Source organism: Anolis sagrei, chromosome 4 (assembly GCF_037176765.1).
Source record: "Anolis sagrei isolate rAnoSag1 chromosome 4, rAnoSag1.mat, whole genome shotgun sequence".
NCBI lineage: Eukaryota > Metazoa > Chordata > Lepidosauria > Squamata > Dactyloidae > Anolis > Anolis sagrei.
In genome coordinates, this window is record NC_090024.1 from 168,891,153 (window position 1) to 168,905,276 (window position 14,124).

The following is a 14,124-nucleotide window of genomic DNA, read 5'->3' on the forward strand; positions in this document are numbered from 1 at the left end:
GGGGGGATGAATTCTGGGAGTTGTAGTTTACCAACACCAAAAAGAAGAGGACAGTCTTCTCTGCCAAAGGGGTTCCTTAGACCATCAGAAATATGTGTTTTCTGATGGTCTTTGGTGACCCCTCTGAAACTTCCCTCGAGACCCCCCCCCCCAGGGGTCTTTACCCCCAGGTTGAGAAAACTGCTTTAAAACTTTTAAAAACATCCCTATGCACTTTAGCTTATGGAGAGCTAAAGTGCATAGGGATGTAAATAAGGACTAATTACACCTTATTTACACCCCGCCTGTTTTGTTGAACATCTACCTTCGCTAATCTGCTTTGTACCATCTTAGCCACAATAATTTTAGTCAAATTTTAAGATGTGTGATTGTATTATGTCTTGTTTATTTAAGCTGTTTTTGATTCATAATTTGTACTTCTGGCATTGAATGTTTGCCAATATGTTTTATGTGCTGTAAGCAACCTGGGTCCCCCTTGGGGAGATACGGCAGGCTATAAAAACTATTATTATTATTATTATTATTATTATTATTATTATTTCCCTGCTTCCTCTCCAATTTCTGCAGTTAGGAGTGGGGTGCTACCCAACACCTAACTTGAATCCCTACTCTGTTATGTTTGCAGGAGTCATTTGATATTCAAAACATGAGTCCATGAAAAACCACATAGGAAAATCCAAGGCTTTGAGTCCATGAATCTTGAAACACGAGAGAGGAACGTAGGCCTGTTCCCTTTACCTTGACATTGATTCCTCTGAAGAATCACTTCAAATCAACCCTCATTTATACTTAAGAAACTATGTCTTTTTCCTTGAAAACTCTGAGGAGGGACCCTCTTAGATAACAGACTCTGAGAGCGGTGGCTCCCTTCGGCCACCTATCTCTGCTGAAAAATTTATTCCTTCTATCTAACTCAGGGGAGTCAGATGGATCTACATCCGACCTAGGTTCTCTTGGGAAAGCTAGCTCAGGCCTGTCAGCCTCTGAATCTGTCTAACTGAACATCCCCTATTGGCCCAACAATCCCAGAATCTATTATAGAAGACTTTCATGGCCAGAATCACTGGGTTGTTGTAGGTTTTTTCGGACTATATGGCCATGTTCTAGAGGCATTCTCTCCTGATGTTTCGCCTGCATCTATGGCAAGCATCCTCAGAGGTAGTGAGATCTGTTGGAACTAGGAAAATTGGGTTTATATATCAACATCAGGAAAGAATGCCTCTAGAACATGGCCATATAGCCTGAAAAAACCTACAGCAATCCAATCCCAGAATCCTCAGTGCCATTAGGAACAACACCAGACTTCTGTCTAGAATCCCCATTCTCAGACTCCTGTAGGTCTGCAGAAGTTTGTTCACTGTTCTCTAAAATCTCAGGCAATGAAATAATCACAGTCTGAACCACAACAGAGCACTCCAGAGGTCTCCCAGCCACCACATACCTACCTCGCTTGTCCTTTCGGCATAAGGACATGGCAAACAATGGATGGGGAAAATTCGAAGGGCAGGGCATAAACATCCAGAGGACCGTGTCCAGCCCTTGGGCCTTAGTTTGCCTACGCCTGCTCTAGGTTCAGGGCTTCCCTGTTCTTGGTTTCTTTTATTTATCATATCAGCAGCAAACCAATGTATTTGAGAAAACATAAAGTTTAAAAACTTGACATTCTATTAAATGTCCTTTGACCAGTAGCTGGCAACTTGGAGTGCCTCTGGTGTTGCTATAAGAAGGTCCTCCTTTGTGCATGTGGCAGGGCTCAGTCTGCATTGTAATAGGTGGTCTGTGGTTTGCTCTTCTCTACACTCACATGTTGTGGATTCCACTTTGTAGCCCCATTTCTTAAGGTTGACTCTGCATCTCATGGTGTCAGAGCACAGTCCGTTTAGTGCCTTCCAAGTTGCCCAGTCTTCTGTGTGCCTAGGAGGGAGTCTCTCATTTGGTAGCCATGGATTGAAGTATTGGGTTTTAGCCTGCCACTTTTGAACTCTCACTTGCTGAGGTGTTCCTGCGAGTATCCCTGTAGATCTTAGAAAACTATTTCTTAATTTAAGACATTGACATGCTGGCTGATATCCAAACAGGGAATGGCCAAGTGGTGTTACTGCCTTGGTCCTTTCTTGGTGTTTATTTCACATTTTTTAAGGTTAGCTTTAAGAACATCTTTAAATCTCTTTTGCTGTCCACCAACATTCCATTTTCCATTCCTGAGCTGCTTTGAAGGACAGTTATCAGACATTTGGACAACATGGCCAGTCCAGCTAAGTTGATGGCAGAGAATCATTACTTCAATGCTGGGTTGCTTCTTCCAGAATACTGACATTTGTTTGCCTGTCTTCCCTGGATATTTTCAGGATTTTCAAAAGCAATGCTGATGTAATTGTTCCAGAAATTGAGAGTGATGTTTGTAGATGGTCCATGTTTCAAAAGCATACAACAGAATTGGGAGAACAATAGTTCTTTAAACAAGCATCTTTGTGTTCTAATAAATCATCTCATCAGCATCTCATCTTTAATTACTTATTAATCGCCCTCTATCTGAGATGCTCCAGGTGATTTACACTGCAGAAATTACACAGGATAAAACACATACATACAAATATTAAAATTAACATGAGTCAAATGCTCCAGTAAAAAGCCAGGTCTTAAGCGCCAGGACAAAACACCCCAAGTCGCGCATGGCTCTCAAATAGGGAGGCAAGGAATTCCACAAGGCAGGGGCAGAAATAGAGAAGGCCCTGTGTCTGGTGCTTTCCAAGTGCACTTCCCTAGGACCCAGTATATAGAGCACATCGCATTGGGATGGTCGTGGCGACCTCTGATGATGGTAGAAGGAGAGACGGTCTCTAAGATACAATGGACCCTGGCCATATAAAGTTTTAAAGGTCAGGACCAGCATCTTATACAAACCACGATACTCAATTGGGAGCCAGTGTAGATGCCGCAGCACTGGTGTTATATGGCATTTCATGGGCGTTTTTGTGAGTAACCTGGCTGCAGCATTCTGGACAATACAGGGCTTTCGGGTCATAGAAATAGGAAGGCCAGCATACAAGGCATTACAATAGTCCAACCTAGATGTGACCATGGGCTCCAAGCACAACAGGAGTTGGGTGTCGTCCGCATATTGATAGCAGTCCAGGCCGAATCTCCGAACCAAACTGGCAAGGGGTCTAACATAGATGTTGAGAAGAAGAAGGGAGAGAATTGCACCTTGGGGTATCCCGCATAGGAGGGGGGAAATTTCGGAGACTTGGTCCATATATTCCACGCACTGACTCCATAATGTGCCAATCCTTGAACACTCTCTTCTTCATTTGAAAAAATGCTGTACTCACAGAGCTCAGACGGTGTCATATTTCAGCATCAATTTTTTGTGGAAAGCTGGCTGCCTAGGAAGCGGAAATGATCAACATTTTCTAGCGTTACGCCATTAAGTTTTATTTCTGGACTCCCACATGCAACCACTGAAAACAGTTCTGCTTCATTAGATAGGACCCATGGGAGTCCGTCTTTGAAGTGTGTAGAAACAGAAGAGGAAAAGAGTCTGATATTGTCTCTTTCTGCTGGCTGCTAATTCCATTGCAACAGACTATGCAACTTTGAGGGAATACTCTCAGGACAAATGGAGGAACCATTTTATTTCATTCCCTACCACTTTTCCCTGTCCTAAGAGAAAATAAGGTTTCCTTATTTTCTCTCCTGCACATCATCTAATTTTTCTTTTTGTCTACCAGCTGTACAATATTTTTCCAGCTCTCATGAAGCAATTGCCAGGACCCCATCAAACTATTTTCAAAAACCAGGAACAATTGAAATGCTTTGTGAGAAAAATAATCAAAAAGCACCAAGAAAACTGGAATCCACCTGAAACAAGAGATTTCATTGATGCTTACTTAAAGGAAATGGCCAAGGTAAATAATAAATTAGTGGGTGGGACAAAATCCATTTCTTAATTTTTAGGTGAAGATAGACACACACACAATCTAAGACACTTATCAATGCTATTGCAATGCCTTCCAAGTTGAGTCTTTGAAATCACATAGTATAAGCGTATAGGAGGGTGGAAAGGTATGTACAGTACATGCATATTAAAACGTATTATTTAGAGAGCTGCATTGTTTATGTGGTGCCATTTGTCCACCACAAATATATCATCTTTTGGTTATTATGTTTCAAAACCAACAATTAGAGAACACAGCTGGTAAACTTTGGCCTGCATAAGAATTTCCATCATCTCTTAGCATTTCCCGTGCTGCCTGAGACTTCTGGGAATGGAAATCCAAAACAGCTGGGTGTTTTATGTAATCTGCAATCACATGTGTTTTAAAATACCTTCTCTGGGCCTTGAAGTCCCCATATTCATTCTTATTTCAAGCTTCCATAATAACGAGATTTGATTTGATCCTAGGAAGAGAGAAATTACAGAGACTGGAAATAATGTGACAAATTGACAGATACTACTGAGATTGAAATAATAATTTCACTTAAAATTCAGATATTCCTTCTTACTTTCGTTTAAGGAGAAAGTTTCTTCCAGTTTTCATGAGGAAAATCTCCTACAGTCAGCAATAGATTGGTTTATTGCTGGAACAGAAACAACTTCTACAACCTTGCGCTGGGCTTTGCTATACATGGCTATTTATCCAGAAATTCAGGGTAAGATTGGAATTTTTCTCTGTCCCGATCTACATCTTACTTTGTAAAAAGAGCAAATAGTCCTTAATTTCTAGGCTGTTGTGATAATTTCATGACACTTTGAAAAGGTTTCTTGTAGTGACTCAGGAGAACAGGATAACCTAAAAGTAAGATAAGTGAATTTAGTTCCAGGGTTAAACTTGGATTATTTTTCAAGCAATATAAAGAATGTCTTAAGCATTTCAGTGCAATATTTTGTTATTCTTGCTTTTCACCCCTCTACACAGAGAAGGGAAAACGTTAAAGCACAGTACTCACATTGACATGTGGATAAGTCAAACCAGTTTTTTTTTTTGGGGGGGGGGTGATTTTTTGACTACATTTTTTAGACTTATACATGAGTTTATAGGGTACCTGTTTTACTCAGATAAAATATGCATGGTATAGATCCAGCACTCTTGACAGTCCTATATTTCTTGGGAAATCAATGCTTGCAACAATGTTCATATTAACCTTTTTTGTACTGACAGTAAATATTATTTTTTTAGCAAGAGTTCAGTCGGAAATAGACTCTGTTATTGTCCAGTCTCGCCCCCCAGCTATGGCTGACAGGGACAACCTGCCTTACACAAATGCAGTTATTCATGAAATTCAAAGAATAAGTAACATCCTGCCTTTAAGTGTTCCTCGACTGGCAACTAATAACACAGAGATAGCTGGGTTTCATGTGCCCAAGGTAAGGAAATATATCTGCTATATCTTTGTTTCCCTCCCCATTTCCCTTTTCCAGAAACAAAGCCTAGTTTTTATTCCGAATTACATCACAAAACTTGTCAGTGATGAGGATAGTTCCATTGTGTTGGTTTAGTCATATGTAAACACATGGGATTACCACCTCATCACCCATCTCAAATTAAGTGTTCTAAGACACTTAGAGCCAGCTTGGGGGCTGGAGCACCACTGCAGCAATCAGATGACATTACCTGTGGCTCCACTCCCAACATCCCTCAACAAGGGTAAAAGTGTTACCAGACACTTTCCTTGGTCACACGGGAGAAATGCCGTGTTGCACTGGCTCTATTGGAACCAACATGGGGTGTCCCTGAGAGGGTGGCGCTTTCCCACATATGATGGGGAAAGCATTGCAAGAGGGAGCTGCACATGCGGTGACATATTTGCCCCACGGTTCCCTCTTTCCTCCCTTGGTTACTTTGCATCGACTTTATGATGAGGTCATTAGTGGGAAGGAGTAGTTTTCTTCCCCTGGAATTATTATCTACATAAACTAATGAAATCAGTGCAATGGAATGTGCAGCCTTTCAAGGTATGTGTGTATAACCTTCTAGCCTGTGTACTCTTGGTTTATATCCTGTGTTGCTCCACTGAGATGAATGTGATAAGAGATTGATGTAAGAAGGGCATGGCTCTCCCAAGTCACTCCTGGGACCTACCAAACATGCCCAATAATGCAAGGCCTGTTGGGCTTTTACTGGAGGTGTCCAAACGGCACATCAGGTAAGCCCTGTTTTGTCCCTAATTAATTAGATACCCCATTAGATCTGAGCTTTCTTGGGTCTGTTCTTATGGCCATCTCGAATCTTTTGGGCTCCTGGAGCTCAAAGGTGCAAGATGGCAGCTAACCCTTCCCCAAAACCCCCCAAATAAGCTCTTAAAATCTAAAAAACTGACCTGGCTGCCATTAAGGTAATGCCAAAGTCCTCCTGGCACATAGAAATGACACGCCTTGAGATAGTGGTGGGGGGAAGAAAATTGTTATTTTCCGCCTCCCCCAATCACCTGGCATGTCATTTCTATGCTCCAGAAGGACTCCAGCAGTACCGTAATGGCAGCTGGGTAAGTTTTTCTTTCTTTTAAGGGCTTGTTTTTGGGGGCTTTGGGGTGGTTCCATTCCATGTCCATAGTTACTGCAATAGCATGGGAACACCCCCACCAGGAAAGCCCTGGTTTTAGTGTGTGTACAGGGACTCAAATACATGCCAAAGTGGCTTTAAAAAACCCACTTTGGCACTGATTTGAGTGCTGTCTGGAAGCACCCTCTGACTCCGTTACCATTCCACTGGTTTTCTTGAGGCTGAGAATGGCTGATAAATCATAATCATAATCATCTTTATGTATATCCCACTTTATCTCTCCCACAGAAGACTCAAAGTGACTATTAAAATATGAACACATAATTTAAAATATACAAATATGCAAACATTAAACCAGAATTAAACATAACAGTATTGAAATTCAAAGTTTAATTCCATTAAAACATATACAAAACTAAAAATCATTGTACCCCCTTACTTGCTCTTAAAATCCATCTTCTTTAAAAGCCTGTCTGAATAAGAAGGTTTTAGCGTGCTGCCAGAGGAAAGCAGGGAAGGGGCCATTCTGGCTTCCCTGGGCAGGGAGTTCCAGAGTTCCAAGAAGGTCCACTCTTTCGTTCCCATGAACCAAGCTTGAGATAGAGGTGGGCCTGAAAGAAGGGCCTCTCCTGAAGATCTCAGAGTCCAGGCAGCTTCTTACAAGTGTATGCAGTCAGCCCAATAACCTGGCCACAAACCATTTAGGGCTTTAGTGGTGGTAACCAGCTTCACCTCATGAGTTTCAAAAAAATAGTGGAGACTTGGGCATGGCTCTCTCAAATCCCCCTCTGATTGTCTAACCACTTCACTGGTTCTCCTGCAAACTTTTTATAATGGACTGTTTCAATGGAAAGTCTGTGACTTATCCCCCCATGGATACAGGGGTCATCCTATGTATCTTATAGTTATCTTGTAAACTATTTCACTGGAAAATAAATTAATACATTACAAGGAAAAATGAATAGATTATCTTACATCCAGAAGATATGCTTTCTCAATGTGCTGTAGAAACAGAGTTACTTTCACATTTAGGAGGCTTGTTGTATTGTAAACTCAATGTTTCTATGTTTCATTTACAGGGAACTATTTTAATCTGCAACATGGCATCAGTGTTGTTTGACAAAGATGAATGGGACACCCCACAAAAGTTTAATCCCAATCATTTCTTGAGTAATGGTCAATTCAGGATTAGGGAAGCCTTCATACCATTCTCTGCAGGTAAGGGTAGGGGAAGGAATATCAACAGTTTTCTTAAAAGTTCCGCCTGCTTACTTTTGAATAAAAAGAAAAAATCATGTAAGGCTTGAAGGTTCCATCCTATATCTTTCCCTGATTAGGCTAATTGGTTTGAAAGACAAGCTTTTATTTGCTTTTGATAGAGAAATAAATCTGTGTTTTTCTGCTTTGCACATATTGAGCCAAGCCTCCTGCAAATGTAAAGGGGCGGGACTGAGTGCATTCCACTCTATTAAAACTGTCAAGTGTGGAGGAGAGTTCCCTCTTGTGGTTATCCTGTGTTTCAATTCCAAAGAAAGAAATGGTGTCAGCATTAGAGCCCCGGGTGGCGCAGTGGGTTAAAACCCTGTGCCGGCAGGTCGCAGGTTTGAATCCGGGGAGAGGCGGATGAGCTCCCTCTAACAGCTCCAGCTCCTTGTGCGGGGACATGAGAGAAGCCTCCCACAAGAATGATAAAAATATAAAGTCATCCAGGCTTCCCCTGGGCAACGTCCTTGCAGATGGCCAATTCTCTCAAACCAGAAGCAAATTGCAGTTTCTCAAGTCACTCCTGACACGACCAAGAAAAGTTCACAGCTATAGGGTTTCCATTCCCTGGAGAGCTTGTGGTTGCAGAGACTTTGATTAAGCCAGTTATGTGCTGCACTGGGCACAACACAGCCTATGAATGCCCGCTACAAACTGTTTTTGAATGGGATCCAGGCTGGTTGTTCTACCAACAGCAAAGGAATTCTGCATTGATCCCTGACTTGATCTTCATCAGGTCCTTTTTCTCCTAGCTTCTCCTGTTTGGTTTTCCACTCCACTAGAATGCCTTTTCAGAAATCATGGGGCTGTTGGTGCAGAGAGATATGGTAAAAAATAGTGAACCCATTCTCTTCCTCTATTACAAATGGAAGACATCTATTGCTAATGTAGATTCATTCTCCTTGATCTTGATCTTCATCAGGTCCTTTTTCAAATACTAATATATATTAGCTCTTTTCCATAATTTTTTTGTGAAATCTGGGGAATGAAGACCAGAGCCATGGGATAAAAACTTTAAAATAATAACAATGACATTTTTTTACCCGCCTCTCCTCATGACAGGTCACAACCAAAAGTACACAATCTTCTAAAACATTCTACAAAACACATATTAAAACACACAGAACAAAGATTAAACATGTTGCAAGTTTGAAATTCATGATTAAAATTGGCTGGGTAGACCTGATAAAAGAGTTCGGGTTTTGAATGATTTTTAAATTCCGAGAGCTCATTTAGCTGTTAAAGCTCTTCCAGCAGATCATTCCACAATCTTAGGACAGCTGATGAAAAGGTCATCTGAGTGATTGTTGCCAGTTGGGTTCTGGTAGGCTAAAGTTGACATCCCCCAGAGCAGTGGTTCTCAACCTGGGGTTCCCAGATGTTTCTGGCCTACAACTCCCAGAAATCCCAGCCAGTTTACCAGCTGTTAGGATTTCTGGGAGTTGAAGGCCAAAAACATCTGGAGACCCCAGGTTGAGAACCACTGCCCCAGAGGACCTTAGTGTTTAGGGTAGATTGTATGAGAGAAGGCGATACTGTAGGTAATCTAGACCCAAACTATGGAGGGCTTTAAAGGTCAATACCAACACCTTATATTTTGTTTGGAAACTAATAGATCAATAAGTGTGCACAACATATTTCATGCATCATGTTGGCCACAGGCATCAATGTGAATTACCCCACATGTGCATCAGGTGCATATTTGCAAATCCAATAGCATTGTCCTTTGCAGTCTTGTTGTGTTTTAAGTATTCTGCTAGCCATGTTAAGTAAGGAATGCATGTCATGCATAAGAGACCAAGGGGGGCATGAGAGAAGCCTCCTCACAGGATTGCAAGACATCCGGGCATCCCCTGGGCAACGTCTTCGTGGACGGCTGATTCTCTCCCTCCAGAAGCAACCAGAAGCGACTTAAAACATGCAAGCAAGCAAGCAAAACAACCAACGGACCTTTTCAGGACCAACCATGGCAATAATCTCAATCAACATTGAAGGCATGTCAGCTGCCAAAGAACAACTGCTCTATGAAGTGTGCTGAGATCAGAAATGTAATGTGCTGTGTGTCCAAGAAACACACAGGGATGAACAACAGAAACGACCAAAAGTTCCAGGAATGGTCTTAGTAGCAGAAAGTCCACATGTGCATTATGGAAGCATTGTCTTTGTAAAACCAGGCCTCCAAGTCAAAACTATACTTCGGATTGTTTTTGATGGATATAATATAATATAATATACAATAATATAACATAATAATCATATTATAATAATATAATATATAATAATATAATATAATATAATATACAATAATAATATAATATTATTGTATATTATATTATATTATGTTATTATATATTATGTTATTATATATTATATTATATTATATTATATTATAATTGTATATATTATATTATATATATTATATTATATATTATATTATTATAATATTATTATATTATATTATTGTATATTATATTATATTACAATTGTATATTATATAATATATTATATTATATTGTATCGTATTATATTATTATAGTATTATTATATTATAATATTATATATTATATTATTATTATAACAACAAAAATAGCTAGAAGCACTTAATTCAGTGTATCTTCTTCTAGTATCAAGAACTAAAGTCTGTAGCAAATTGCTGTGCCAAAAACGTAATTTAGCAAATAATCCAGATTATCCTGGTATATAATCTGGGATAAGAGAACGTTCAAGCAAACTGCTTCAGAATCACAGGGTTAGAAAACACAAGAAACATTGGGTGGAAGCAAGGAAAAGTGTTCTCAGAAAACTGTCCCAAGCCCATAGCATGCCCAAAAGCAGAAGATTAAGTCAGAATGAGATGTCCATCCAAAAACAATCCGATGTAATTATATTAATATAATATAATAATATACAATTAAAACATATAATGTAATATAATAATATAATATAATAATATAATATACAATAATAATATTATATTATTGTATATTATATTATATTATGTTATTATATTTTATATTACTATATTATTATTATACTATATTATTATATTATATTAATTGTATATTAAAGCACCCCTGACATATGTCCATCCATTATTAATAATAATGATATGATATGATATTATATTATATTATATTATATTATATTATATATTATATTAGAATAGTTTTAAGCTGCTGGCCAAGGAAGACGTTTAGCTGGGTTAAGACAAGCCGTTTCAAAGCGGTTTAAAGACTGGATTCTTACTTCGGATTGTTTTTGGATGGACATCTCATTCTGACTTAATCTTCTGCTTTTGGGCATGCTATGGCCTTGGGACAGTTTTGCATAGAATTATGGAAAAAATAGACCCATGTCTGATTCCACAGCAAGCTGGCTTCAGAAAAGGCAAAAGCTGAACGTCGCAAGTGCTGAGCCTGACTCAGCACATAGAAGATGACTTTGAAAGGCAGCAGATCACAGGAGCTGTCTTCATAGATCTGTCAGCGGCTTATGATACCGTAAACCACTGCCTCCTCCTAAGAAAAATGTATAATATCACAAAGCACTACCGTCTCACCTGCCTCATAGAAAACCTGCTACAAAAGAGGAGCTTCTTTGTTGAGTTCCAGGGCTAGAGAAGCAGATGGCGGAAACAGAAAAAAACGGCCTGCCTCAGGGAAGCTTGCTTGCCCCATTCATGTTCAACATCTACACAAATGACCAGCCACTGCCAGAAGGGACAGAGAGCTTCATGTATGCTGATGATCGTGCCATTACTGCTCAAGCAGGGAGCTTTGAGATGGTTAAACAGAAGCTCTCCAAAGCTCTACCTGCTCTTACTGCCTATTACAGGGAAAACCAGCTGATCCCTAATCCATCTAAAACACAGGCATGTGCCTTTCACCTTAAGAACAGGCAAGCATCCTGAGCTCTGAGGATCACCTGGGAAGGAATCCCACTGGAGCATTGCAGCACACCCAAATACCTGGGAGTCACTCTGGACCATGCTCTTACCTACCAGAAGCACTGCCTGAACATCAAGCAAAAAGTGGGTGCTTGAAACAATATCATACAAAAGCTGACTGGCACAACCTGGGGATCACAACCAGACACAGTGAAGACATCTGCCCTTGTGCTATGCTACTCTGCTGGTGAGTATGCATGCCCGGTGTGGAACACATCTCACCACGCTAAAAGAGTGGATGTGGCTCTTAATGAAACATGCCGCATTATCACGGGGTGTCTGCGCCTGACACCACTGGAGAAATTACATTGTCTAGCCTGTATTGCACCACCTGACATACGCCAGGAAGTAGCAGTCAATAGTGAAAGGACCAAGGCAGTGACATCTCCATACCCATCCCTTGTTTGGGTATCAGCCAGCACGTCAATGACTGAAATCAAGAAATAGTTTTCTAAGATCTACAGAGACACTCGCTGGAACACCCCAGCAAGTGAGTGTCCAAAAGTGGCAGGCTCAAACCCAGAACCTCAATCAATGGCTGATACCAAATGAGAAACTCCCGCCTGGGCACACAGAAAACTGGGCGACTTGGAAAGCACTGAACAGACTGCGCTCTGGCACCACGAGATGCAGAGCCAACCTTAAGAAATGGGGCTACAAAGTGGAATCCACAACATGCGAGTGTGGAGAAGAACAAACCACAGACCACCTGCTGCAATACAACCTGAGCACATGCACAATGGAGGACCTCCTTGCAGCAACACCAGAGGCACTCAAGTGGCCAGCTACTGGTCAAAGGACATTTAATCAACTACCAGGCTTGCAAATTCTGTGTTTTGTCTGTTTATTTATTTGTTTTTGTTAAAAATGTAATACAAATCTCTGGTTGCTGATGACATGATAAATAAATAAGAGACCAAGAGGATTACAGCCATATTTCTGCAATACAAATATGGAATCTGGGCTGAAATGCTATTTTTAATCTCAACAAGAGTAGAACATTCACTAAAAATGTTTGTTTGCCATGCAATTTAAAGATATTTTAAAGGTATTTTGCTCTGGTTTACAATAGTGACTTGTCAACATCTCATAAGTTTTCTGTAGCCATTTTTTTCTTCTCTTCCAGGAAAGAGAGCCTGCCTTGGAGAACGGTTGGCTAGGATGGAACTTTTCCTTTTCTTCACAGCTTTGATCCAGAAGTTGTCTTTCCAGGCTCCGAAAGGCGTGAAGCTAAGTCTAGACAACAAGATGAACATTACACTGAGTCCAAACGAATACCATATATGTGCCATCTCACGTTAAAAATATTCCATGTTGCAGTCAAAATAGGTAGGGTTAGGTTATAATAATATGGCTATTAGACCTGTTGGTTTTTTTTTTTTTGGTTTTTTTACGATACTTGTTTTACTAGCATGGCTGTTTGTGGCACTTGTGATCATTACACATTTGCCAAAAAAAAAAAAAACCCAACCAAACTAAAAGTTTCTGCAGCCCTGCCTATTTCTCATAATACACCAAATGTCACAAGAAGCTGAGTGGAGATGAAAAATCAAGATATTACACCATGCATTTTGACTTATTAAGGTCAAATCGTTAGTTTAGGTGTGCCACGAGCAAGGCGGTTTTTTTTGTTTGTTTGTTTGTTTGTTTCTAGTAGTATTTTTTCCAGGTTTTTTCTGCATAGCAGCAGGCAAGACATGGGTGGCAGGGAAGTGGAGTTCCAGAGTTCTATCATGATCCCATTCCCATGATAAGACAGAATAGGGCTTCTATTGCTCAACAGTCTCCCTTTTTGAGCTATCTGGAATGGTCTCTGTAGATAACCTGGACCCAAACCATGTAGGACTTTAAAGATCAAAACCAACATTTTGTGCTGGTCCAAGATCTGAGGCTAGAATGTTAATTGGGACTAGTTGCAGGGAGGGCACAATTCCCCTGTTGCAGCAACTGTGGAGTGATTAGGATAGGTGTAATATGCACACTCCTGGGTGTTGCTGTGACCAGTATGGCTCCTGTGTTTTGAACTAATTAGAGTTTCCAAACTTGGTACAGAGGTAGCATTGCAGAAATCCAACCTTGAGGTTACCAGCACATGCACTGCCATCTTTAAGTCCTCCAAATCTAGGAAGGAGCACAGCTGGCATATCAGCTGAAGCTGATAATAAACACTCCTGGCCGTCACTGCTACCTTGGCTGACATTTGGAGAGATAGATCCAGGAGCACTCCCAAACTGCTAATAGTCTTGAACTGGTTGACACACCTCCTGAGAGGTATGACTGGAACCACTGCAGTACAGTGCCACTGATTCCCAACCCAGGCATTTCAGAAAGATACCATGGCCAATAGTATCAAAAGCCACTGAGAAGTCTAAAAGCACCAACAAATACATACACCCTTTGTCAGTGTTAAGA

General features: G+C 40.4%; 1 protein-coding gene across 1 annotated transcript; it reads left to right on the top strand.

Annotated features, from left to right (window-relative positions):
* Positions 1-4,549: 4,549 nt before the first annotated feature.
* Positions 4,550-13,121, top strand: LOC137096976 (cytochrome P450 2J1-like). The gene is made up of 4 exons (XM_067467860.1): positions 4,550-4,653; positions 5,181-5,368; positions 7,583-7,721; positions 12,839-13,121. The coding sequence occupies exons 1-4, from the start codon at positions 4,629-4,631 to the stop codon at positions 13,012-13,014; spliced, it is 528 nt and encodes a 175-aa protein (XP_067323961.1). The 5' UTR covers positions 4,550-4,628; the 3' UTR covers positions 13,015-13,121.
* The last annotated feature ends 1,003 nt before the right edge of the window (positions 13,122-14,124 follow it).

Excerpts from the sequence above, each read along its gene's own strand:
- LOC137096976 (XM_067467860.1), top strand. The coding sequence starts at position 4,629 with ATGGCTATTTATCCAGAAATTCAGG. Across the intron at positions 4,654-5,180 it reads TATTTATCCAGAAATTCAGG|CAAGAGTTCAGTCGGAAATA; the intron begins GTAAGATTGGAA and ends TTATTTTTTTAG. Across the intron at positions 7,722-12,838 it reads CTTCATACCATTCTCTGCAG|GAAAGAGAGCCTGCCTTGGA; the intron begins GTAAGGGTAGGG and ends CTTCTCTTCCAG.